The sequence below is a fragment of the Ammospiza nelsoni genome, chromosome 27 (assembly GCF_027579445.1).
Source record: "Ammospiza nelsoni isolate bAmmNel1 chromosome 27, bAmmNel1.pri, whole genome shotgun sequence".
In the NCBI taxonomy this organism is placed as follows: domain Eukaryota; kingdom Metazoa; phylum Chordata; class Aves; order Passeriformes; family Passerellidae; genus Ammospiza; species Ammospiza nelsoni.
Genome location: NC_080659.1, coordinates 5,321,423 through 5,346,624, shown reverse-complemented (window position 1 = coordinate 5,346,624; position 25,202 = coordinate 5,321,423). Strand labels below are relative to the sequence as shown.

Sequence of the window (25,202 nt, the reverse complement as noted above, 5' to 3'; positions counted from 1 at the left end):
ATTTTTACTTTTCTGAGTTTTGCTTTTCCTGTTTCTTGGTGTTGGGCTGCAGAATTTTCTCCTGAATTCCCTTTCTTCCCTCAGTCCCCAAGGTCTGCATCATCTTCCATGGGAAGTGTGTGAGGTGTCCTTGCTCCTAGAAGTGTCCCAGGCCTGGCAGCAGAGGTTTGGGTATTTTTGGGTGGAGTGGGGAGAAAGGAGAAGCAGGGAAGGCCATTTGGCTGTGGTGGCAGCTCCTCCCAGCTCCCAGATTTCCTTCCTGCCCCTGCTGTCCTGTGTAATCTGTTTTACAGCTCTGCTGTTTTGGATGGAGAAAGAGCAGAATTTATGGTGATGGTTGATTTATAGATTAACTGCAACACCATTTGCTCTCAGGCAGATTTGGCAGAGCAAGACCCTTTTCTGTTGATAAAAGGGAGAGAGAAAAGAACAGGGATATTCATTAAAAGGGATAAAAGGAAAGTGAGATAAAGTATGGCCAGGCAGAACAGCTTTTCACTCTCCTGACTTTTCTAAAATGAAGGTGAAATCTGCTTTGCTTTCTGCCCTGAGAATCCGTGTGCATGTGGGTTTGCTGGAGATGCTTGGGAGGAGGGATGTGTTGGGATGCAGAGCTGGATCCCCCTGTAATTCCCTGATAACTGAGAGCAGGGAGTCATTAATCCAGCCCTGCAAGCTGCAGTCATTAGTTAATCAACACAAAGCACTCCCAGCCCTCTCCCCAGCCCCTTTTCCTGGAGGTGGTGCTGTGGGAGAGGGATGCGGGGTCCCTCAGCAAGGGGACAGTGCTCACTGCTGGTTTGCTCTAGAATCCATGGGGTCACCACGTTGTGCAGCACCTGAATCAGCTCTGCCTTGGATTATCTTCCCAATCAGGTGCTGCAACTGGAATAGTGGAGATTTCTCTTTTTAATAGACTCAGGTTTTTGTGGTCTTTCATTAGGCTGTTGTAGACAGATTATTAAAAGGTCATTTTTGTGCCGCAGAGGAGGCACAGGATTTGGGGAGTTAGGGCTCAAGTATTGCCTTTCTTCATTCACCCTCTTCTAACTGAGAGAAAATGCCAGAAAATGAAGGTCAAGCCAGACTGGGGATTGATGGAATCACTGTGGGACTTGTCTGAGGAGGCACAGACGGATAGATCTCAGCCTCAGCACCCCTTTCACTCAGCTCCCTGCTGTTTGTGCTTCCCCTCCTTGGTTTTTTATTTTCACCCAAACCTGCTGCAAAAGGCATGGAATTATTTTGTGCTTTGCTGCCATTTCACTTTTCAGTCCCTGCGTTTTATGTCCATCTTTGCTGAGCCTGTTCCGTCGGTTGAAATTAGAAATCGTAGAGGTTGATGTTCATCTGTTGTACCTGAGCCAGCAAAGAGGAGACCCTTCCCACCTGTGCTTCCTCTTGGCACTTTCCAGGATGGTTTTAGCAGGAGGAGGTGCTGATCTGGGGCCACAGCAGCATCCTGGGGTGGTCCCTGCAGTGGCTGCAGCCCAGCAGCCCCAGCTGGACGGGGAGAAGCAGCTCTTTGATCCAGGAGTGCTCTTGCTCCGACCATTACCTGCCTTCTCAAAGTGTCTGCTCAGAGCTCAGGCCTGGCTTGAAATGAAGATCTATGGAAGTCTGACAGGATCACAGATTGGTTTAATAACAGAGGCTTTTGAGCAGAGCAGGGGCTGGAGGGGAGGGAGATGTGCTTCCATGCTCCATCTCCCTCCTTCAGCCTGATCTGCCTCCCCGTGGGACAGCGAGCTTGCAGATTCCAGCTTGGCACAGAGCTGGCAGCAGGGCTTGGGAGGGCTGGGAGGGAGCAGGAGTGCTGCTGCAGAGCTTTGTCTTAATTCACATTTTGTTAACACGTTGGCAGAAATCAGCCGGGATTTTTTTTTTTTTTTTTTCCTTTACTCAGCAGGGAAAATTGTCGAGGGGTGATGCCAAGTGCAGCACAAGTGAGGTTTAAAATAAGAGGAGCCTGTAGTAATGACAGCACTTAAATAGCACTCGGTGCTGTCTGAGAGCTGAGCACTCGTTAACCCCTTAATGTTCCGAGGAATAAATGTGCTGGGTTTGCATCCACTTCATTTCCAGCTGCCCAATCAGCCGCACAGAGGGGATCAAACAGGAGAAACAAAGGAAACTTTACAAACTGTGTCAGTGATCTTTATCAAATCTCAGCTACAACACTTGTGGCTTTGATGCTGACAAGAACACAGCTCTCACTTCAAAGCAGTTGTAGTTGGGAACGGTGCAGTTTGATGGATGAGGAGCATTAAACCTTTGGAATGCTGGATTTTTTCCTCCTCAGAAAAGAAAAGAGTGTGTGTGTGTAGAGGCATTGCACCTCTAGCACAAGGGGTTTCCTAATCTAAGAATATCTTTCATTACTCAGGAGCAAATTTCTTTTGTTCTGCTGGAGGCAATTATCCTGTTTTTTTTCAGGAATTCGTGTTGCCGTGCCCGGTGAGGGAGGCAGCTCACACAGGTCACTTGGTACAAGGCACAGATAGCTCTGATCTCCCCTGGTTACCTTTTTTCTCCTTGTTTCTGGAGCTGAAATGAGCTATTATTTCAGAATACAGGCTCTTTGAAGCATAATCTTTGCTTTTCTTTCTATTTGTATGGTATCCAGTACAAAAACAACCAGTAATTAATAATCTGATTGCCAGTTTAGGGAAATAAATCTGATGTGAACAGGTTCTTCCAAACAAATAATGGGGAATGGCAAGGGGATGAATATTGTAGTCATTCATCTCTGTTGAATTGTGTACTAATTATCTTCTTGGCTAAACTGAATGAGTAAATGACTTCATAATGTTTTTCCCCAAACACCTTTTCTTAGTAAAATGGCTCCTTCATGCTGCTCATTCACTGCAGGCAGAGGCAGGCTCTGGGTTATTTTTACATGTGGAGGGAGAAACTCCAATGTGCTCTGCAATTTTGTGCTTTGTGCCTGGCACTTGTGCTGTGGAGCTGACTGGACTGGGGCACAGAGAGTCCTTCCAAGAGCAGATGGTTGTTCACATTAAATTCTCTGCATTTAAAAAAAAAAAAAAGTATTTGAAAATTGCATTTGGAGTTCTGGAAAAATCTCCTCTTTGTGTTCCTCGAGTCGGGGGTGAGTGAATCACACTGAAAGTAGCCCATTGTGCTAATCTTGGAGCTCAGTTGTACCTCTTGAAAATTCATATTGCTTTAAAATCTGAATTTTAAAAAGCTCCTGTCTAATGTCACTTCTTGAAACTAATGGCTCTTTAATCCTATTTCTAGCTCAAGGCAACTCTAAGGGTTGCAGAGTCTTTCAGAAGTACATGATTGGCACAAGTTAGGCTTGACTCTAATCTCCCAATGCTCAATCTCCAGGGATTTGATCCCAGCCTCAGAGTAACCTGAGATATCCTGCCCATCCCTGGAAAACAAATGGAGATTTTGCAGTCACAACTTCAGTTTCTTCGGGGAAGGAGGAAGTTTTTCATCCTGCTGCTCCAGTGGCAGCAAAATCGCTGCCATTTCTTCACATTGTGGGTGATGAGCAAGTTCTGTGTGTGGAAAGGGATTGTCTGCAGTGAAATGGGCCCTGTGGGTGATACTGGGTGTGTTTGGTGGTGCCCAGGCCCTTCTGAGCAGGTTTGCCCTGATTTTCTCCCTGTGCTGCTTCCCCAGGGGTTGCATTTAGCATTTGTGGGAGGCAGGTTGTGTTTGGTGTGTTTTGGAGTTGTGATTTGGTCCTGTGATTACCTGTTTACTCCTAATTATGGCTTTTGGAGCTGATACTCCCCAGCCTCTGTGTTTATCTCTCACTCTGGGTGTATTTCAATAAAAATGTCATTATTTGAAATCATTGACACTGCTGGTTAAAGATACTGAATTCCATCATCCATTGTCCTGTGAAGTGATCCATTCAAGATAAAACTGCAGGCACTTGATAAAGGCTCTGTCCTAGGAGCTCTCTGCTCCCTGTGTGATCTTATCTCCAGGCAGGGTTTGCATTGCTGATGGAAGGAGCCACAGCAGAAGGGGAGAGGAGAGGGAGGCCAGGGATTCTCCTTTCATAACCAGGATCTTGAGAAGGGGAAATGGGAAATTTCCAGCCCATTCAGCGTGGCCCAACCTCAGATTTGGTGAGGGGAAGAAGAAAGGGAGTTGATTTCAGTGTTTTAATGAATTGTTGGGAGAGAGGGATGAAGGGAGATTAATTAGGAGGAGGGTTAAGGCGAGGAAAAGAGATGTGACCATGGAAGGGAGGTGACAGTGCTACCAATAAAGGGACAACCTGTTCTTCTTAAAATACCTTTTTTCTTTCCTCATACAGGCAAAACTGCTTAAAATAGTGTTGCACAGCAGGATCCCTGTGGGTCCCTTCCAGCTCAGGATATTCTGGGGGATTCTAGCATGGAAACCCTCCCTTCTACCCTGAGCTGTGCTCTGACACAGCGAGGAGATGTTGTTTAATGTTTTACCTTGTAGAAAAGTGAGGCCTCAGGAGCAGGATCTGAACTTTGCAGGGAGGGACCACCCTGTGCTAATGCTGGTTCTTAATGCTTCTGTTGGGTGATAAATATTCCTGATGGACCAAGGGGTTTTCTTTGGAGGCTTTTCTTTGCTGCTGTCGTAGGGGCTAAAGATGTTGAAGGTCAGGGTTCAGATTCTGGGTTTATGGGCACCCTTTGCCTTTCAGAGGCTGAAATAGCAGCTTTTCATTCTGCCTGTCATGGCTGAGAGCAGGTTGGCATTTGAGTCTTGAAGGGTCACTGTTCTTGGCACAATTAAATCTGCTTTGAAGACAGATAACTCACCCCAGCTTGACACGTTGGCCTGGACATTTTAAATGTGCTGCTCCTGTTCTGTTTGTGTTCCTTATTCCATAATTATGGAGTGTTAACCTGTGTGGGGCCTGCTTGGGCAGACCTTGTGCAGACCCTGTGAAATTGAGTTTCTTACCTTCTCCCAGGAATGGCACTGAAGTGACATTTCCAGAGTCTTGTGGTTGAACCTCCCCCTGCCCATGGAGCCCAGAGTCCCAGAGAGTGGGGTGTGGGATTTGATGAACTAATCACTGCTTAATTGGTCTGTGTTGGTGCAAGAGAGTGTAAATGAGGTGTGGAACAAGGTGTAACTGGCAAAACCTCTGGGGGTGACAGCTGGAGTGGGAAAAGGTCTTGGAAGCTTTGGGTGAAGTGACAGGATGGTCTGGTCCTCTGCCAAAGGCAGGGATGGCTTCAGGTGAGAAAAATCCTCTTAAATAAGCAGAAAACAGCTATGAGGCCTTTACTGTGGATGGAGTTTTAGGGTTTTGGCCACTGGAAACCAAAACTGAGCTTGGCTGCCTTTGAGGAAGCGGCAGGGAGGGGAGAACCTGGGCCTGGGAGGTCCCTGAGCAGCACAAGCTGCCCAGGTGAATTCTCTGTCACATCATTCCTTGGTGGCCCCCAAAGGCGTCCCTGCATCCCAGGATGGCCTGAATGCTCCTTTTTACTGACACACTTGTTTAATTCTTAATTCACAAGACATTTGCTTATTTATTCTCATTGTTCCTGCTAATAATTCTAAACCATTAGAGGGGAAAATTGTATTCAGAAATGCTGTTTCACACTTTATTTGTTTGATGATTTAGAGCGATAGAAAATAGCACATTTGCTGGCTTTTATAGTCTGATAATTATCCACATCCATCAAGCCCCATTCCAAGGGAATAAACAAAACACCAAGAAAATTACTCTATTAATGATATCCTATGATGGCAAATAGGACAGACCTCTCTTTTGTGTTAAGGAGAGAGAGGGGATTGTCCAGTTCAGCTCATGTTGGGAAGGAACTCCTGGCTGGGAGGGTGGGCAGGCCCTGGCCCAGGTGCCCAGAGCAGCACCAGGGTCTCTGGAATGCCCAAAGCCAGGTTGGACAGGGTTTGGATCAGTCTGGGACAGTGGGAGGTGTCCCTGCCATGGCAGGAGTGGAAATGGATATTTAAGATCTCTTCCAACCCAAACCATTTTGGGATTCTATATTAACAAAAGCAAGCCACCACTCCAGGATGATCTTTTTCTGATTCATTTATAGCTTTGGGGCAAAACCTTTTGGACTTGTGATTCTGACTCAAGGGCTCAGAAAATTGCGTGGAAGTAGAGCTCAGAAATGCTGGATTTAGGCTTCATGAAATAAGTTTGGGAGCTGAGAGTCTTTCCCAGAGAACAGCAAGTTCTAGATGTGTACAAGTGGTACTTGATCCACTTCAGGGATTTTCTGTTGTTTTGGTGGAAAGTAGAAAAAGGTAATTTAAAAGGCTCAGTATATTACTTTCAGGTTGTTGACTTGGGGGTAAGATGACATTTGAGTCACAGAACTATAACTTTTTTTATCTCGAGCTGCTTTTTCTTTCCCCGTTGTGTAAATCTCCCGCTCCCTGGCAGAGCAGCAGCACATTTTTCCTGCTGTAATCCCCAAAGTGCTGAGTGGCAGGCTTTGGGTGAAGCCTGGCCCTTTGTCTTGGTCACCCTGTGCAAGGCTGGGCCTTGGAACTGGGCTGGAGGTTTGATTTATCTGCACCCAGAAAAAAATCACACCTGCTGCTCTGGCTCTGTGGCCATCAGTGTCCCTTGTCCTGGGGACAGAGGGGCACATCCAGGCCAGTGTTCCCAGCACTGGGGGCTCCTGCGGTCATGCCTGAAGAAAAGGAAATTATTGGCTGTTTTTCGCCTGTGGAACTGGGGTTCTACAGCTGAGCTGAGCTGTGGGGATGGTGACAAACTGTGCTGAGGGACACAGGGGTGCTGGCTCTCACAGAGAGCAGGGGGCATCAGTGGCACCCAGAGCCAGCCCTGCTGGGTGCTCGTGGCCCAGAGGGGCAGCACCCCTGGGATTGCAGCAGTTTTTAATCTTCCCATTGTTGTTCTGCCTCACAATCAATCATTTTGTGTGTAGATGCAGCTCAATCTGTGCCATACGTGCAGGAGCCTTCTGCTTCTCTTCCTGGTTTTAAATAGCAGCCCAAATTCTGTCTTTATTGCCTATCTTTATGTAAATCAGATTTGCGAGCATAACTTAAAGCAGAATTTGACCTACTTTTAATTCTCTTCTGCAGTTAATATTTTGAATTCCTAAGAATAAACGCAGAGGGATGTGTAGGCTCTGCTTCCTAAAGACTGGCCCAAAGAAAAAAAGTTAATTTCTAAAATTGGACTCAGCTATTACCATTCTGTGCTGGGGTATTTTGATTTGTATATTATTACATACAGTTCTTTTTTATGAGCTGGAAATTCCTCCTCTCTGGCTGGTTTCTATCCAAGCAAGTCTTTTTTCTTTGTCTCTCCATGGGCTGTTCTCTGAAGCCTTGCTTGGCTTTTTGCAGGCTGCAGTTTCAGATAACACAATAACCGTGTTCCAATGTATTAAACTTTTAACATCCTCAAGATTCAATTAATCTTATCTTTACAACTCCCAATTACAGGCACTAATTAAGTGAAGGTTGCATTGTAGACTGGGGATATTACATTAATCATCAGCAGCCTTGTAGCCATAAATTAGTTCTTTCCCAATCCTTCAGCATTTTTCCCAGAAGGAATGGAATGTCTCATTTCCCTGTTTTAAGGGACATTAATCCCACAAAGGAGCTTTGGATCGGGATTAGTTTTATCACATTTATGTAAGTGATGAATGGTCTTTGTAAAATAAAAGCCACTAGCTTTGTCCCAGACAAATGAAATTGAATTGTTTGATAATTATGCAATTTAAGGCACTGTCAAACTTTGGTCAGGGAATGTTGGGAGTCCATTGCTGCATTTATTATTTTACAAGATTAGGTGCTGCATAGTGTTTTACCTTAAATTTTTTCTCAAGCCATCAGTTCAAATCAGCTTAGTGCCTAAACCCTGCAGGGCCCTGTGTGGGATTTGTGTGCTGTCGTGCCCCTGCCAGGCCAGCCCAGGTGTGTTTGATTTCCTGGCACGGGTTGAGTGTTGAGCTGCTTCTCCAGTTGTGGTTTTACACGGGGAAATGCAGAATTTGTCTGGCTGAAACCCCCAAATTCAGGTGCATTCTGAGGGGGCAGTGCTGGGCACCTGTTGCTGAGTTCCCTCCTGCAATTTCCTGATCCCTGTGAGGGATAATGAGAAGGATGGGTTTGACATCTTTATTGGAAACAGCAAAAATAATGCATTTTTTATTATTCACTTTGAAGAGAAGATATAGCTGGCAATAAATGCCATTCCCACAAATGTAAATTCTCAGAATTCTCTGTCACAAAAAGCAGGGAGAGCCATATTTAATTTGCTGCAGAATGTAACCAACGATTTACAAATTTCCACTGGCAATATTATTGTGTGTCATCATGTTAAACATGTTGAAATGTGTCCAGGTATTCAGCTCCCTTCTTATAACCTGAACACATAAATCTCTGTCACCTGGGCTTTGCTCCTGAGGATGCTGTGAACCTCAAAGCACTGAGAGAACTAACAGCTTTTGGGAAGAAAAAGCCCATTTGAAACTTCCCTGGTGTTTGGACGTGCTGGGCACACCCAGCCCTGTGGCTGGGACCTGAGGGACAGTTGATTGTTTTTCCAGAATTATGTTCAATAATTTGCACTCCAAGAAAAATTCCAGCCCGATTCTTTTGCGCTTTACTGACCCCAAATCTAAGAACATTGTCTTTAGGAGGTGTAGAAGTTGTTCCCTACACCCTTTAATGATGTTTTCATCAGCAGGCCCTGCATTTTCAGGGTCACCTCATCAAGAAAATTATTGAGTACTTGAATTCCATTATTTCACATCAGACAATAAAATCCAGCAGGGACATAAGGATTGAGCCATGACTGCTTGAGCTAAAGAATATTCACTTTTTTTGAATAAAATGAAAGCTATTTGCACAGAAAAAGGCTTATTCTTTTCCAAAGCACACAGACCCTCCTTCACACCTTTCCAGCCCATCTGTTTCTTGCTTATTAATATTTAGCACAGTTTTATTTTGCAGATATTTTCCCCATGGAGAACACACCTGCTGTTCCCTGCACTCAAGTTATTCCTGGGGTTTCCACTGCTGCATCATCACTTTGTCTTCTCCATTTTCCTTCTACTTTGTGCAATCTTGTGATGCTGTTTGAGAAGGTGCCAGAAAAACACACACTCCATGTAACACGTCTGAGGACTTTTATTAAATGCTGTTTTTTCCATGGATTGTGTGTTACTGATGCCTTTCAGACACGCAGAATTTTGGTTTTATTGCCAGCCATCGTGTGCTGTGCTCAGGATTATTGCCCCACTTGTTCCTAGCATTTCCTTTCCCTGTTTTTACGTTAAAGATGTATTGATTTCATCATATCTAATGATCTTTTGGTTTCTGTCTGTTCTGTTCTCTCCTCCCAGGTACGCCATTCCTCCAGAGCACGGCAAGAGGCTGGAACGCCTGGCTAAAGGTGAGCCTGGCTTTGGGCTGGGCTCGGCAAGGACTGGCACTAACTGAGCCTGCTGGGCACTTGAGGGGCTGCTGGAGGAACCTGCTGAGCTGGGGAGCAGCTTCAGAGCCAGAGAACTTGGCAGGGAATTTTAATTTTGCTTCCAACCCTTCCCTCCGAGCCTCGGTCTCGTGGCATGGCCTGACCTGAACTAAACTCAACTAAACTAAACTCAACTAAACTAAACTCAACTAAACTAAACTCAACTAAACTAAACTCAACTAAACTAAACTAAACTAAACTAAACTAAACTAAACTAAACTTAACTCAACTAAACTAAACTAAACTAAACTAAACTAAACTTAACTCAACTAAACTTAACTAAACTCAACTAAACTCAACTAAACTTAACTCAACTAAACCTGACCTGACCTAAAATTCCTTAAAAACCCCTTGGGTTTTGAGGCATTGAGGCCAAACCCTCCCATGTCTGGGCAGTGGGTTTAATCCACAAGGATTTGGGTTGGAAAGGACCCTAAAATTCCTTTCATTGCACCTTCCACTGGATCAGGAATGCTCCCAGGGATGGGGCAGCCACAGCCTGTTCCAGTGTCTCACCACACCACAACAGACATTTTCTTTCTGATATTGAACCTAAATTTCCCCTCTTCCAGTTTGTAGCCATTGCTCCTTCACCCTATAAATATATTTTGTATTTGGTGGTTTTCCTTTTATGTTAGCCTCATCCTCCTTTATTTTCAGTGCAATAAAGTTCATCTTAAAAAGGAAGAAAAAATGAAAGGGAGGGAAAAAGAAAAGGAAAATGGGAGTGAGGGGAAGGGAGAGTTACTTTGAGCTGTGGCAAACTCCCACCTCTCAAGCTTCAGGGAAGATGTCTGGCTGCAGAAGTGGATATGTTTTAATTTGTTGGTGTTGTTTCTATTTTTGTCCACTTGCAAATGTTCAAGGAGCTGCCCAGCTAAAAAAAAAGCTGCTGGCCCAGAATAATTAACTCCAAATCTCTGTGGTTTATCTCCAGCGAGGCAAGTGGGGTGGTTTAAATCTGCTGGTGAAGGTAGGAGCAGGCAGGGAAATCTGGAAGGTTCTACCCTGATGCAAAAGAAAAGTTCTAATGCTGATTTCCCAGACAACAGACAAATTCCTGAGCTGCCTTTTCCTGCTGAGCACACTCCAGGCTGTCCAGCTGATTGTGTGGAGTAAATGCAGAGTAACTGAGATGAGTGTCCTGGGGCTTGGTGCTGTTCTCCTGTTCTCCTGCTGAGCTCCCTGATCCCTAAATACAAATAACACTGGAAATGGCTGCTCAAAAACGTTGCATTGCAAAGCTACAGCTCAGTAATTTGCCAGGTTTTAATAGATGAAAAAAGTAATTTTTATGAGAAGTCAATCAATCAGATGACTTGTGTTCTGCAGACTCTGAAATACCACTCCAGGTCTGACAGGAGCAATAATAAGTTTCTTGCTGTTTGTAACTAATTTTTACGGATGATCAATTTTGAGGCACGGAGATGGTTTGTGCTGTAAAATCAGGAGCAAATTATCAATGATCTGGTCTTTATTTTAGTTTCCTGTCTCTAGAAGCTGGGTAGGTGATGATTTAACTCTGCAAAGAGCCAAAATTGCTGCCTGGCCATTCCCCTGTCTTGTGCATCAGTGGGGAGAAGTTTACTATGGAGAAATGAGTGTGCAATTAATATGGAAAATGAATAGCTGAGCTGTAAATGGGCTCACTGGGAGAGCCATGGAGCCCATGGAGAGAATGTTAATGTGTTGCCATGTTATTGGTGCTAATCACTTAAAATGTGCTTCTTTATTAGTGGCTTTAATGAGAGCCACTTAAACTGTGCATTAAAAAGAGGAACTGCAGAGAGGGACGACAGACTGGGTAGCAGACAGTCATAATTTGAATTGAAATGCTTTTAGAGCAAAAATATAAGTAAACCTGGAATCCAGTAATCCTTTTGACTTTCTGAAACCCCTTCCATTATGTCTCATCAATTAATGTTGGTTCCAGAGCTTGGGTTATTTGTTTTGCTAAGCTGTGATGGGTTTGAGTCCCTACAAACACACAATTTGTTGTGGAGTCAGCCACTTGGAGGGAAGGACATAGCGAGGAAAATTGGGCTGAGCTGCCAGTGAGGGGTTTGGGCATTGGTTACTAATTAATTATTTGTGATTAGTGGCAGAATTTATAACTCAGTGGCAGAATTTAACACTTGGGGGTGATGAGGTGCTGACTGGGTCAGCTCCTGCTGCCTCTGCCACTTGTTGGTGACCACTGTGAACGTGTCCCTCGTGCCACTGCCTGGGATGAAGCCCTTTCCTTTCCCTGAATATTAACATTTTTCCCTTTAGGTAGTGATACGTAGGGCAGGTTGATGTGGAATCTGGCAGGTTGTGTTGTTTTCCCAAGGACATTCCTTAGTGATGCTCTTCCTCTGAATGTCTCCACAGGATTCTTCCCAGGAAGCTCTCAGGGATGTGATGCTTTCCTCCGTCACAAGATGACCCTCATTTCTCCCTCCATCCTGAAGAAATATGGGATTCCCTTTGACAGGGTAGGTCCCTGCAGGCTGTCCCTGCACAGCTCCTCTTTCCTGTCAACCCAGCAGAACCTCTGGGGGAATTGGCTTCATTTCCAAGGGCATTGTTGTGCTGAGTGCAGCCTGGGGTTCCAACCAGCTCTGCTGTGAAAAGGAGAATTTGGGCTTTGGCTGAGACGCTGAAGAGAGGCAAAGCTGTCACTGAACAAACTCTGGCAGTGAGGGAGCCTCTCATGTAGAGAGTGACGAGCTGATAAGGATGGTCTGGCTCATCAAGGGGCAGCAAAGCCCCGCTGGTGATTCTGAAACTCTTTTTGATTTTTCCGTGGATCCAGCGTGACCCAAAGTGGAGCTGGCTGTGCTGGTTCCCTGTTGTGTAAGTGTTCATGCTGCTCTCTAAGCCTGGAAGGATCCCTGCAGCTCTTAAGCCCTGATTTGAAAAGAGGGGTCATGTTTATTTGGTATGATCGTTTTAACGTGCTTATTCTTAAGGTCTTGTGGCAAGAAGTAAATCTCCTCAGCCAGGGGTGGTTACAGGGATTTGTATCTGTGCAGAATCACTCAAACTGCTGCTGCTGGCTGTTCCCAGCACACGGAGCCAGAGCTGCCTGTGGGTGGGGGAAGTGTCACAGAGGCCTGCTCCAAACTGCTTTCATGGAATCATGGAGTGGGAAAGGACCTTAAATCCCAAACATGGGCAGGGACACCTTCCACTGTCCCAAACTCCAAGCCCTGTCCTGAAACAGTGAAGTTTATTATTCACAAACAGGGGAAAGGTGCCATTTTTCCTGAGGAACAGAGATAGGATCCCTTCATCCAAATCCTTGGCAGATTTCAATGAGGTTGAAATAGGCAGCATTTATAAATCTCTATAATGCTGTTCTGGAAAAAAAAAAAAAAGAAACAGATCAATACTAGGGCTTTTTAATAATTAAAAATGTGTATTTCTGTAATCTCCTATTGATTTCTCCATTTATTCCTCAAGAGCTTGCAGAAGTCAGTAAATTTGGGGCTTTCTTCATGAGTGGCAGTTTGTGCTGGCTTTCCTTCAATAGTTATTACTTTTCTGCATGGCCTATCCATCATCTGGAGTGTTTTCTAATTTATTGTGGGATAATGTTGACAGCAGTGCCATGGATGATGTGGGCTTGAAATGGAGACATCAGGATGTGCATTCACTGACAGGAACATCATCTGTCCATCTCCTGGAGCCAGCAGAGTGGCACTGCTGGGCTTTGTGGAGGGGCTGGGTGCAGGCTGGACTTCAGCACCTCCTCCTGAAATCCCGCAGGAGCTTCTTGTGCATCACAGCAGCTTTTATTCCCTCTTTCTTGAATTATTCTTCTGTTAATGACATCTGCGAGTTCAGATGTTGGCCCAGCCGAGGGGGAAGTGTTTGAAGTTCTGTGTGTTTCCATTTTGCATTTGGCCCCATCCTTGTGTGGGGAAGTGCAGTCCCCTGGGGTCTCTGTGGGCTCAGAGCTGCTGGGGTGTGGGCTGTGGCTGTGGGAAGGAATCCAGGCTGAATTCTTGGCCTGTGACAGCTGGGAGAGCTCTGTCAGCACTGCTGGTTGGAAGGACAGGGAAGGTCAAGCTCTGCCTCTTCCATTGCATTGATCTTTTGGAATGTTGCAGCCTGAGACCCCTTTGTAACTGGAGCCTGCAGGTGTAAATAGCTCTGGGTATGTGACCCCTTCTGTCCACTGTTCTGAGTTTTTCCCTTAAGAGAAACCCTTGAGTATTCCTGCAGTTCACCAGGAGTGTTCCAGGCTCAGCCAAGAGCTGCTCTGCCGACCCTCCAGTGGGAAGAGATTTCATCAGTTGGGGTTTTTAACGAGTCTCTGTTCTCAGGCTGCTGCATTAAGTGACCTGTGGGGTGTCTCCTCCTTTTCCCTGTGTTTTGCAGATCACCCAGGAAGCCGGGGAGTTCATGATCACGTTCCCCTATGGGTACCACGCTGGCTTCAACCACGGCTTCAACTGCGCCGAGTCCACCAACTTCGCCACCCTGCGCTGGATCGACTACGGCAAGATGGCAACGCAGGTGGGCAGCTGGGAGGGACAGCTGGGGCAGCCCTGGCACACACAGCCATGCCCCCTGTTTGTCCTCATTGCTGAGGAGAGCACACAAAGTGCCTCTGCTTTGGGGTGTGCTCTGTCACTGTCCCATGTCGCTGGTTTTGCCTCTCGATAATTTGTTTTCATGGAATTCACAGAATCCCAGAATTCACAGAACTCACAGAATTCACAGAATCACTGGGTTGGAAGAGACCTTAAAAGTCATTAAATCCGACCCAGCCCCAACACCTCAGCTGAGCCCTGGCACCCAGTGCCACACCCAGGCTTTGTTAAACACACCCAGGGATGGTGACTCCACCGCCTCCCCGGGAAAACCATTCCAGAACTTTTTCACCCTTTCTGTAAAACACATTTTCCCAATATCCAACCTTTATTTCCCTTGGTGCAGCTTGAGTCTGTGTCCTCTGGATCTGTCAGTTCCTGGAGAAAGAGCCCAACCCCACCTGAGCGCAGCCACCTTTCAGGGAGCTGTAGAGAACAACAAGTTCACCCCTGAGGCTCCTTTTCTCCAGGCTGAGCACCCCCAGCTCCATTTTATTCTGAAGGTGTAGGAATGGTTTTCTCAAGTGCCGTATTCAGGTTCTGAACAGGTTGTTTTGGGATTGGTAAATTGGAATTAGTTTTCTGGTGCATCCAAACTGCGTTTCACAGTGAATAAGGTGACTGATGTAACTGAGCACAACTCATTAGGTACACACTGGAGGGGAAGGAATAAGCTGGAAATACTTTTAAGCTTTAATAACACTATGGTAATAACATTGAAAATACCTGGATTCCTCTAATCTGTGCACTCAGTTAAGTTTGGAGAGTTATGTTTGTGTGGTTATTTCTCATTAGGGCAGGTTCCTGGTGTACTTTGGTTTGTGACAGCTCTCCTGGTTTGAAGTCTGCAGAATAACTGACCAGCAAAGCTCATTCCCAGTAGAATCTGGGAAGTTTTGCCATGGGCAGGGACACCTTCCACTATCCCAGGTTGCTCCAAGCCCTGTCCAGCCTGGCCTTGGACACTTCCAGGGATTGGTCAGACATTTGGATTTGTTCTGGAGTTAAAGGGATGGTAAGAAAAACCTTAAACTGTAAGAGACCTCAAATCAGTGTCAGGTGTCTGAAACTCAAAAATAGCCAAGCAGTCTTGGTTTAAAAATGTAAAAATTGGTGATTGTCTGCTGTGACCTTGTAAAGCAGGTTTATGTGTAGTGAGTGGTCATGGTATTACACCCCAGAAAATGGGGTTTATCATGGAAATTCAGACAGACCCTTAACTACAACAGAGCCAGCAGGCGCCACTCGAATATTAAAAGCAATTTTGGGCTCAGCCATGTGTTCACAAACAAGTGACATTTGGGAAGTGCAGTTTTAGATGGAGCCTCCATGCTTACATTGTTAGGCAGCGTAGCGTGAAATTACTGAACAAGCAGCAGCAGGGCAGGAGCAGATCTGGGGACACAAAGTGGAAGTGTGGAAGGAGATGCCCAATTTATTCCCACTGCACTCTGTGGCACTTGTCTGTTCTGAGCTTTTTTGCTTAATGCTGCTCCAAACCAGTGTTAATGAACCTGGGCTGGGGGTCCCAGCTGAGGGAGAGTTTGTTACTCTGTGGGGGCAAAGCTGTGTTTAAATTTCATGTGAGGTCAAGCGGGGACCTGGGGAATGATCAGCTGAGGGTGTGCACTGGAGCTGCCTGCACCTCTGTGGGGGGAGAATTCCTGCAGAGACATCAGGAGGAAATTCCTGGCTGGGAGGGTGGGCAGGCCATGGCACAGGTGCCCCCTGGATCCCTGGCAGTGCCCAGGGCCAGGATGGACATTCCAGGACATGGAAGGAGTCCCTGCCATGGCAGGCATGGGATGAGATGGGATTTAAGGTCCCTCCCAACCCACACCGTTCCTGAGTATGTGATTTTTAATTAACTACCACAACTTTCCTATATTTCAGAAATGGCTTCATTGATTTATTTGTTCCCAGGCACAATTAGATTGTCCTTGCTCACATGCAGACAGGTTTGGGGATTTTTTTTTTTCTGACTATATACTCATTTATAGAATTTCTTGGGAAGTCTGAGCTGGGCAAAGCTCTGCAGGCTCCTGCTGTGCCTGCAGTGACCCAGGTGGGGATTCCTCCTTTCCTTGGGCTGCCAGCACAGCTCTCTTGTCCTGCCTGCCCTCAGGAGAACGGGGACAAGGCCAGGTTCATAATTAGCCCCTTGTAATGCTCTCCTGGACATTATCCTGGGGAGGAGGTTTGGGCTGTGCTGAGAGCTGTGTGGCAGTGGTGCAGTGCAGGGCAGGAAGGTAATGGTTCACCTCAGAGAGCAGAGCTGTGCTAATTGCCTGCCAGATGGGTGCAATGTTCTGCATCCCACAGAGAACCTGTAAAAAATACAGGATAACCAGCCTGGAGTGTAAAGATCAGCTGCTGAGACACTGGCCCTGCTCTAATGGTAGAACAAGTGTCAGGATTAGCAAAAAAAAAAAAATAGCGATGGCTGCAGAGTAGTGTGGGAAACTAACAGTGGGTAAATCCACTTGTATCTGTAAATGAGAAACCAGGATGGGTAGATCCTTAGAAATTCCAGTGGAATTTGGTTTGGTGAATAGCAAGTGAATAATCTGAGCTGTCCTGTTTGGTCCAAAGCTTTTTGAGAATGTGGAGTCTTTCTCTCCTTGGGTTTTTAGTTAGAACAGGTGCTGTTGTCCCTTGGGTCTGCTTTTCTGATCCTCCTGCTCCTCCAGCCCCAGTGCTGAGTGTGGTTTGTGACAGAGAAATTCCACAAATTGTCTTTTGTGATGTGCAGAAATCCTCAGGACTGGATCTCTGTGCTCTCAGCCAGTGTCAGGTCCAGAGGAAGGGTCTGGATCCTTCACAGCCTTGAGGGTGCCCCAGTGAGAGAGGGATGTCCCCATCCAGCTGGACAGGGCCCAGAAGAAACACCAGATTTTAGCTGGTGTGCTGATGGAAATGTCTCCATCTGGCCTGGAGGAGCCTGGTGCTGCAGCTGAGTCCTCCCAGCCAAGGTGGCTCTGAGGCCAAGCTCAGCTTTCCTCCTGCACCTGATCCTGGGCTAGATCTGAGCAGCAGATCCTTGTTCAGGGATGGGGAGCCCTGCAGTGATCCTGGGCTAAAGCTGAGCAGAAGATCCTTGTTTGGGGATGGGAGAGATCTGAACTGGTCCTGGGCTAAAGCTGAGCAGCAGATCCTTGTTCAGGATTGGAGAATCCTGCACCTGATCCTGGGCAAAAGCTGAGCAGCAGAGAGATCTGAAGTGATCCTGGGGTAAAGCTGAGCAGCAGATCCTTGTTTGGGGATGGAGAAGCCTGCAGTGACCCTGGGGTAAAGCTGAGCAGCAGATCCTTGTTTGGGGATGGAGAAACCTGCAGTGATCCTGGAATAAAGCTGAGCAGAAGATCCTTGTTTGGGGATGGAGAAACCTGCAGTGATCCCAGGGTAAAGCTGAGCAGCAGATCCTTGTTTGGGGATGGAGAAACCTGCAGTGACCCTGGGGTAAAGCTGAGCAGCAGATCCTTGTTTGGGGATGGAGAAACCTGCAGTGATCCCAGGGTAAAGCTGAGCAGCAGATCCTTGTTTGGGGATGGAGAAACCTGCAGTGATCCTGGAATAAAGCTGAGCAGAAGATCCTTGTTTGGGGATGGGAGAGATCTGAACTGGTCCTGGGGTAAAGCTGAGCAGCAGATCCTTGTTCAGGGATGGAGAAGCCTGCAGTGATCCTGGGCAAAAGCTGAGCAGCAGATCCTTGTTCAGGGATGGGGAGCCCTGCAGTGACCCTGGGGCTGCCAGGGCTGGTCCCATGTGCTGCCAGCAGCCCTTCCCAGGGTTGTGCTGTGGGTTCATCCCATTCCAGACCTCCCAGAGCTCTGGCAGGGAATGCTTCTGGGAGCTGCAGTCCTGTTTGGTGATGAGGTGTCGCAGTCACAGTGCAGCAAGAAGAGACAGGAGAAGGGAGCTCAGAGGGGTTTTCGCAGCCTTGGAGATCCTGGCACAACGTTTCAGAGTCAGCTGTAATCCAAATATTTGCTTTGGACTTGAGCATTCCTGATTCAGCTGAGGAGGGATGGGTTTATTTGTATATAGCACAGTTAATGTTTGCCTGCACAGGCAGAGCTTAGGAATTAGGGAGAAATATTTCCCTTTGTACTTGGAGTTCCTCAGCCAATTGTCTTCCATTTGTCAGATTTTTTTTTTTTTTTTTTTTTTTTTTTTTCTGTTTGGTCGTTGAAAAAAGCTGCTGAGTGACAGGCAGGAAATTATAATTTTCATTCCTTACTATATCTTTTATTAAATTTCTTTTTTATTTTGCACCATGAGCCTGCAGTTCCTGCTTGGTTTTTTGTTTCTGAAAACGCTTGGATGGCACCACCAGAGGATTTCAACAGCTGTGTCTTTGCCCAAATAACCCTTTTAAAGCAGGGGTTTCAGGAAAGTGCCCTCCCTGTAGTCACAGTGAGCCTCCTGCTATTCAGAGACCCTTTCAGAATTTCAGCAGAAATTCAAATCCCACCTCAGCTTTTCTATTTCTTTGGCAAACCGGACTGAAAATAAATGGATGGGAGTGGAGCAATCTCTGCACTTTCCTTTCAGTTAAGTGCAGCCACTCCTGGAGAAGGTCTGGGTTCCTGCTGGCTGCCACTTCCACACCTTCCTTTATCTCCTGTTTACTCCAGAAAAACTGCTGGAATTCTCTCTCTCAACATAAAACAGGGTCAGGCTGCCCCTCCTGCCCAGGTCCTGCATTTTGGGCTCTGCAAAAACCAGCTTTCGCCTCATCCCAGGATCCTTTACATGGCTTCTTGCTTCTAAACCTTCTGCTCACTCCTTTTTCTGTACTGTATATAAAATATAGAAACAATCTCAAATTTACACTTGGAATATCTGTGATTTAATGTTGTCTAGCATATAATTTTCCAGCTGAAATTGAAGCTTTCTTCTTACTATTCACATTTTGGTAGGTTTTTTTTTGCCTTCAATGTGTCTGTATTTCCCAAGAAAATAAAACTTGTGAGGTTTTTGCAGAAATCTGTTTGGTAATACTGCAAAATTAGTCCCCAAAATAAGGCAAATCAGAGCTGAATTTTTGCATTACTTTGTGTCTATGCCTCAACTGACTCTAATTAGACCTTTTAAGCTTAGAACACATAAAAAAAATCTATTATGAAATAGCATTTCCATAGTTTATTTTTGTCAGACGTTCAAAATTGCTCTTTTACTCTAATTAGACCTTTTAAGCTTGGAATACATTAAAGAAATCTATTATGGAATAACATTTCCATGGTTTATTTCCATCAGACAGATTCAAAATTGCTCCTGTACAAATTCTTCCACCTTTCTTCATACTTATTTTCTTGTATTATTTGTAAACACTCCTAATGCTCTTGATTCTGTGCAAGAAAAAGGAACTTTTACAGCATTTTTTGTGCTGAGGTGGAAAGGGGACGGTTGTTTTTTGGAAATGGTCTGGAAGCTTTGTTTTATCAGCTCTTTTCTGATCTCCTCTCCTGCAGTTCTGGCTGGGAGGTTCTGGAGAGGATTTTTGCTAATGAAAGACCAAAGTGGGGTTCTGTGAGCAGAATCAATCCTGGATTTGCTGGGATTTCCAGGATTTCCAGGATTTCCAGGATTTCCAGGATTTCCAGTGCTGGGTGGGGTGGCTGAATGTCCCTGGGGGGTCTCAGTGCCAGCAGCTCCTTCTGGGTGTTGGCATGGGTTATTTATTGATTTATTTTATTTTTTATCCTAGCTCTGGGATAATGTTTTTATTTATTATTTTATATACTTAATTTTATAACATTTTTTATTTTATTGATTTGTTTTATTTTTTAGCCTAGCTCTGTGATAATGTTTTTTATCCATTATTTTATATATTTAATATGATAATAGTTTTTATTTTATTTAATTTATTTAATCCCAGCTCTGGGATAATGTTTTTTATTTATTATTTATAATTTTATATTTTTAATATGATAGTATTTTTATTGAATTATTTTATTTTTTATCCTAGCTATGGGATAATATTTTTATTTATTATTTATTATTTTATATTTTTTATATGATAATATTTTTTATTTTATTGATTTATTTTATTTTTTTATCCCAGCTCTGGGATAATGTTTTTTATTTTTTATTTATTATTTATTATTTTTAATATTATAATATTTTTTATTTTATTTATTAATTTTATTTTTATCCCAGCTCGGGGATAATGTTTCTTATTTTTTATTTATTATTTTATATTTTTAATATTATAATATTTTTTATTTTATTTATTAATTTTATTTTTATCCCAGCTCGGGGATAATGTTTTTTATTTTTTATTTATTATTTTATATTTTTAATATTATACTATTTTTTATTTTATTTATTAATTTTATTTTTATCCCAGCTCTGGGATAATGCTTTTTATTTTTTATTTTTTATTTTTTATTTTTATTTTTTATTTTTTATTTTTTATTTTTTTTTATTTTTTATTTTTTATTTTTTATTTTTTATTTTTTATTTTTATTTTTAATTTTTTTTTATTTTTAATATGATACTATTTTAATTTTATTTATTATTTTTATTTTATCCCAGCTCTGGGATAATATTTTTTTTTTATTTTTAAATTTTTTTATTTTTAAATTTTTATTTTTAATTTTTATTTTTATTTTTATTTTTATTTTTATTTTTAATTTTATTTTTATTTTTATTTTTATTTTTTATTTTTATTTTATTTTTATTTTTATTTTATTTTTATTTTTATTTTTATTTTTATTTTTATTTTTTATTTTTTATTTTTTATATTTTTTAATTTTTATTTTTAATATGATACTATTTTAATTTTATTTATTATTTTGATTTGATCCCAGCTCTGGGACAGCGCTCCCAGCGCATTTCTGTGCCCCACAGCGCTGTGTGTGAAGGGAGGGAGGGGTGGCTGTGCCCCAGCACCCCAGGGATGCTCCGGGAGCTGGGGGCAGCCAGGGGAGCAGGCCGGCAGCAATGCTGCCCTGCAGCCAGGACAGGACAGGGGGTTCATGGCAATCCTTCCTAATGGTTTTGTTTGTGAGGCTCTGAAGGCTTGCCGGTGGGTTGGCTAATGAGCTGGGTTGTTGTTGATACCGCTAATTACTCTGCGAACGGGGGGTCAGGGCTCATCTTCCTTCCCACAGCTTCCAACCGCCAGCATTAAACGCACAACTGTGCACTTTGGGCTTTTCCTCCTCCTCCTCCTCCAAGCTGAATCCTCATTCACTGAATCCTCAATTCCCAGAATTGCTGCCGTTCGTCTGCCAGGAGCCCTCTTGGGCTGGCTGAGGGCGAGGAGAAGGAACCTGGAGCTTCAAACTGGGTTTTTGTGTCCTGTTAGATCCCAGAAACACACCTGATATAGGAACAAACTGGATTCCTGCTGCTGGCTGGGGATTTGTTTCTCCCAAAAGCTGAAATTCTTCTCTCTGGAAATGCCCAGGGAGAAGCTGGGAGGTGTTGTCCGTGTTCCTCTGCTGCCTTTCCTTTTCCACCCCTCCTTCCCAGGAACTTGCTTTTAGGCTTCATTTTTATTGTAAAGCAGGTAGAAAAGCTTTAAGCAAAGATTTTAGTCTGGCATTTAAAAGCTGAAAGAGCTTCAATTTCGAGCATGTTGGGTTTTGTGATGGATGAATTTCCATTAAGGGAAAGTGGGAGGCTCAGCTGAGTCTTACCAACTGCTTTCATCTGAATATGAAGGGTTTTGTCCATGAAAACCAGTGGTGCCACTTAAAATATGTAATTTTGGTGACTATTTCTGCGTAAGGAAAAGGATTATTTTCCATTAACCTTTCTTGTGTGCTGGAACTGGTTCAGTTCAGTGTTAATAGTTGGGAATTGAGGGAAATATCCTCCCAAAACTGTTGCTGAAGGTTGAAGTTGAATGAGTCTGCACTTTTCCATAAATCATTTGATTTTATGACTTCAAGGAGACAGCCATTTTATTTGACTGTTATTTTATAGAGACTTATTTGTGTTTTTATGTTTAAAAATATTGCAAATAAGATAATGGTTGTACATTGCATAGCCACAAATTCCCCCCTATCAGTCTTGGAGTTAGAATTGATGGGACAGGGCTCCTGGTGTGGTCACATATTTTACCACAGGCTCCAAATTAGAGTTGCAGATAATAAAATAATGAGGAAAGGAAGAATGTTGCGGTTTTAGGCTGGAAAAAGGTTTAATTGTGCATTTCCTTACAGTATTTTTCCATGTGCTTATAGTTAATAAAGCCATTAACTTATGGAAAAGGAGAGGTGAGGCTGGGAAAAGCTTTCAGAGAATGGAATGGGTGAAGTTCCTGCAGATTTGGTGAATATGGAAACTCCTCTAATTGCTCTTTTGGGTCTCAGCTCCGCTGTAACCGAGGGCACAGAACTGACCCTAAAGCTGTTGATTTTTGTTTGGTTTTTTCCACTCCCATTTTCAGGACTTGCAGTGGCTCCTTGGAGAAGGCAGTTATGAATATTCTGTTTATTCCTTTGTTTGATCTGTGGCTCTGCCAGCCCTGCTGCTCCCAGGGCTGGGAGGGATGGAGGGGAGAGGGGAAGGTGCTGGATGGGATCTCAGGGTTCCTGGGATTTCTCACTGCCGTTTGCACAGGATGTTCGTGCTGCCATTCAGTGCTCTGCTTTGGGTGATCACATCACCCTGAAATCCTTCTCAGGGCTGTTGATCCATAGGAATTCTGTGAATTCCCAGACTGGAGCTTTGTGGTTCAGTTTTGTCTCATGTAAAGGAAATGAGGTTTCAGATCTCTCCTTAGGGGTGGTGTTTTAGTGTAGACATGTTAGTTTTTTGGGTGTTTTTTCTATGAAGTTTAATAATAGTGGAATAGAAAAGTGTTAGAATTGGAGGGAATTTGGGAGGATATGTTCTGCAGAAACTGGGGTAGGGAGGGAAGAGATGGGAGCGTAGGCACCATGTCTTTTAGGAAATACATGTGTTTATGACCACAATGAAACACTTTGAAAGAAATACAGCTGTGTGTGTGTGGAAGGGGGAAGGCAGGGTGTGGGACTGGAGATCATTGCCAGGAACCAACCAAAGCAGGGATTGATTGCAAAGGCAATTCCTCACCCTCCTGTACCCTCACTCTCCTCCCGGTCTCCCCCATTCTCACACACACACAGAACATTCCCTTCTCCAGCTGTGTTGGAAGCATCAGCAGGATCCAGTCTGAAGGAAGGGCATGGAACAATGTCCTGGCCATGCTGGGGATGTGGCTGTGACACAACTGCAGCAGCTGAGGAAACAGCACTGCACGCTCCAGAAGGAGCCCCAGAGGAAGGAGGCTTTGTAAATTATTCATGCTGGCTGCTGTGAAAGCAATAGAATTAAATTAAAATTGAAATATAAACATCCATCATGGTAGATTTGTGGACAGAAAGGAGCTTGGCTGCTGTGGGGGCCACAGCGGCAGTGCTGAGTGCAGCCCAGCAGCATCCCCAGAGCTCAGCCTGGGCTTCTCCAGCTCTGCCCAGGGGCTGGGGGAGCCTCTGGGGCTGCAGGGGCTGGAACTGCTCTGCAGCCCCTGCCCTGAGTGCCTCGGGCTGTGCTGGCAGATTTGAAGGTGTGGGGGAGTCTGTGCTGCACCCCTTGGGTCCAACTCAGCACCACCAAGGGCAGAGCTCCCTTTGAAGCCATTTTTCAGCCTCTGAGGAGTTCAATCCCCAGAGCTGTGCTGGGATGCTCTTTGTGTTCCTCTTTTAGCTCTGCACAGGTGCTTTTAAATTTTCTTAAGGGAAATCTGCTGAGTCCCTCAGGCCAGCAGAGAGGGAGGTGCTGTGGGAAGCTCCTGCCTGGGCTGGGGTTGGGAGCCTGGGTGCCATCTGTGTTCCTGCCATGCTGTGGCCAAATTGCATTTCCAGCCTTTGTGGCCTCAGCTGTTTTTCATTAAATGGAGTTTTCCTGAAAGTGGCTGTCCATAAATGCTCCTTCCCACTCAGCACGCTGGGGTTACCAGCACTGCCCCAGCCCCTGCACAGTGAGAAACAGGAGCTGGAGGGTGTGGGATGGTGGGGAACTGTGCAGAAGGAATCTCCTGTCTCCCTCTCTCAGTGAATTCTCAACTCTGGCCATAAATTATTTAGTGATGGTGGTGAAAAGGGAAGGGAGAAAAGGGAGAAGCAGGTTTAATTTCAGGCACTTCTGCCAAAAGAATGGATAGAATGGTTTTGAAAAGGTATGAAGGAAAGGTGGAAAAAAACCCAAACCAGCCCTGCAAAGTGGCTCCAATTACCTCAGCCTCAGCTTGGAGTTGAAAAGCAATTTAGTGCAAGCAAAGCTTTGCACCTTAGAGCAGGAGAGCTGTGGCTGCAGCCCCCAGAGGCACCTGGGGGTTCCTGGGTCCTTTTCCATCCTCTGCCTTCTTCTGATGGAGTTTACAAAGGCTGACTCTTTGAGACTGCCATCAGTGCCCAGGGTGAGAATCCCTTTGCTGCACTCAGTCTGTTGATCCGTCACAGCAAAGGGAATATCCAAGGAAAACCACCTGTGAGTCCTCTCTGTGCAATGGCAGGGGTGTGACTCCAGGTTAGTTTTAATGAGCATATGCCAGCTGAAATGAATAAAGCACATTTTCTCCCGCTTCATGCTTTGGATGCAGGTTATAGTTACTGCAGGGTTTTCATTTCTTCCCTTTTGTGCAGGATTGCTGTGCCATGTCAGAATGTATCATTATGAAGTTTAACTGCCCTGTGCTCTAGGTCAGGCTTTGGTTCCTGTAAGGCTTTTCTGAGTTATGAGGTGGTACCAATAATATCTTTTCAGCCTGGAAAACTCTGCCAGAGAGAGGCTGGTGGAGGGAAATGGGCTTGAGGGCAGGCTCAGACAGAGTAATTGTGTCGAATGCCTGCAGCACAGAACTCGAGCAGTGCCACTCCCAGGAGGCTTTGGCTTGTTGGGGGGCTTGGAGGGAGAACAAAATCTGTGGGATCTGAGCACCTCAGGACTGAGGTGCAGAGGGACTGAGACCACCCCTGGGGGGCTTGGGAGTCCTGGAATGTTGCCAGAAGTGTCTGGTGGCTGGACTTTGATCCTGCACAGGAGACGACACCTGTATGAGGATAGGAGGATTTCACTGGGGTAAATGGTGAAGGGATAAGTTAATTAGAGTGTAAGACACAGAATTTAGGATTTCTGTACAGGGGGGTCTAAAGAAGTAA

The 25,202-nt window shown here is 44.7% G+C and overlaps 1 protein-coding gene across 1 annotated transcript in view; it reads left to right on the top strand.

Moving 5' to 3' along the window:
* The window catches only part of KDM4B (lysine demethylase 4B), a 72,181-nt gene that overhangs the window by 18,735 nt on the left and 28,244 nt on the right, over positions 1-25,202 (top strand). Inside the window, exons 6-8 of the mRNA XM_059489790.1 lie at positions 9,348-9,397; positions 11,852-11,955; positions 13,847-13,984. Coding sequence (XP_059345773.1) covers positions 9,348-9,397; positions 11,852-11,955; positions 13,847-13,984 — 292 coding nt within the window. The remainder of the gene's footprint in view (positions 1-9,347; positions 9,398-11,851; positions 11,956-13,846; positions 13,985-25,202) is intronic.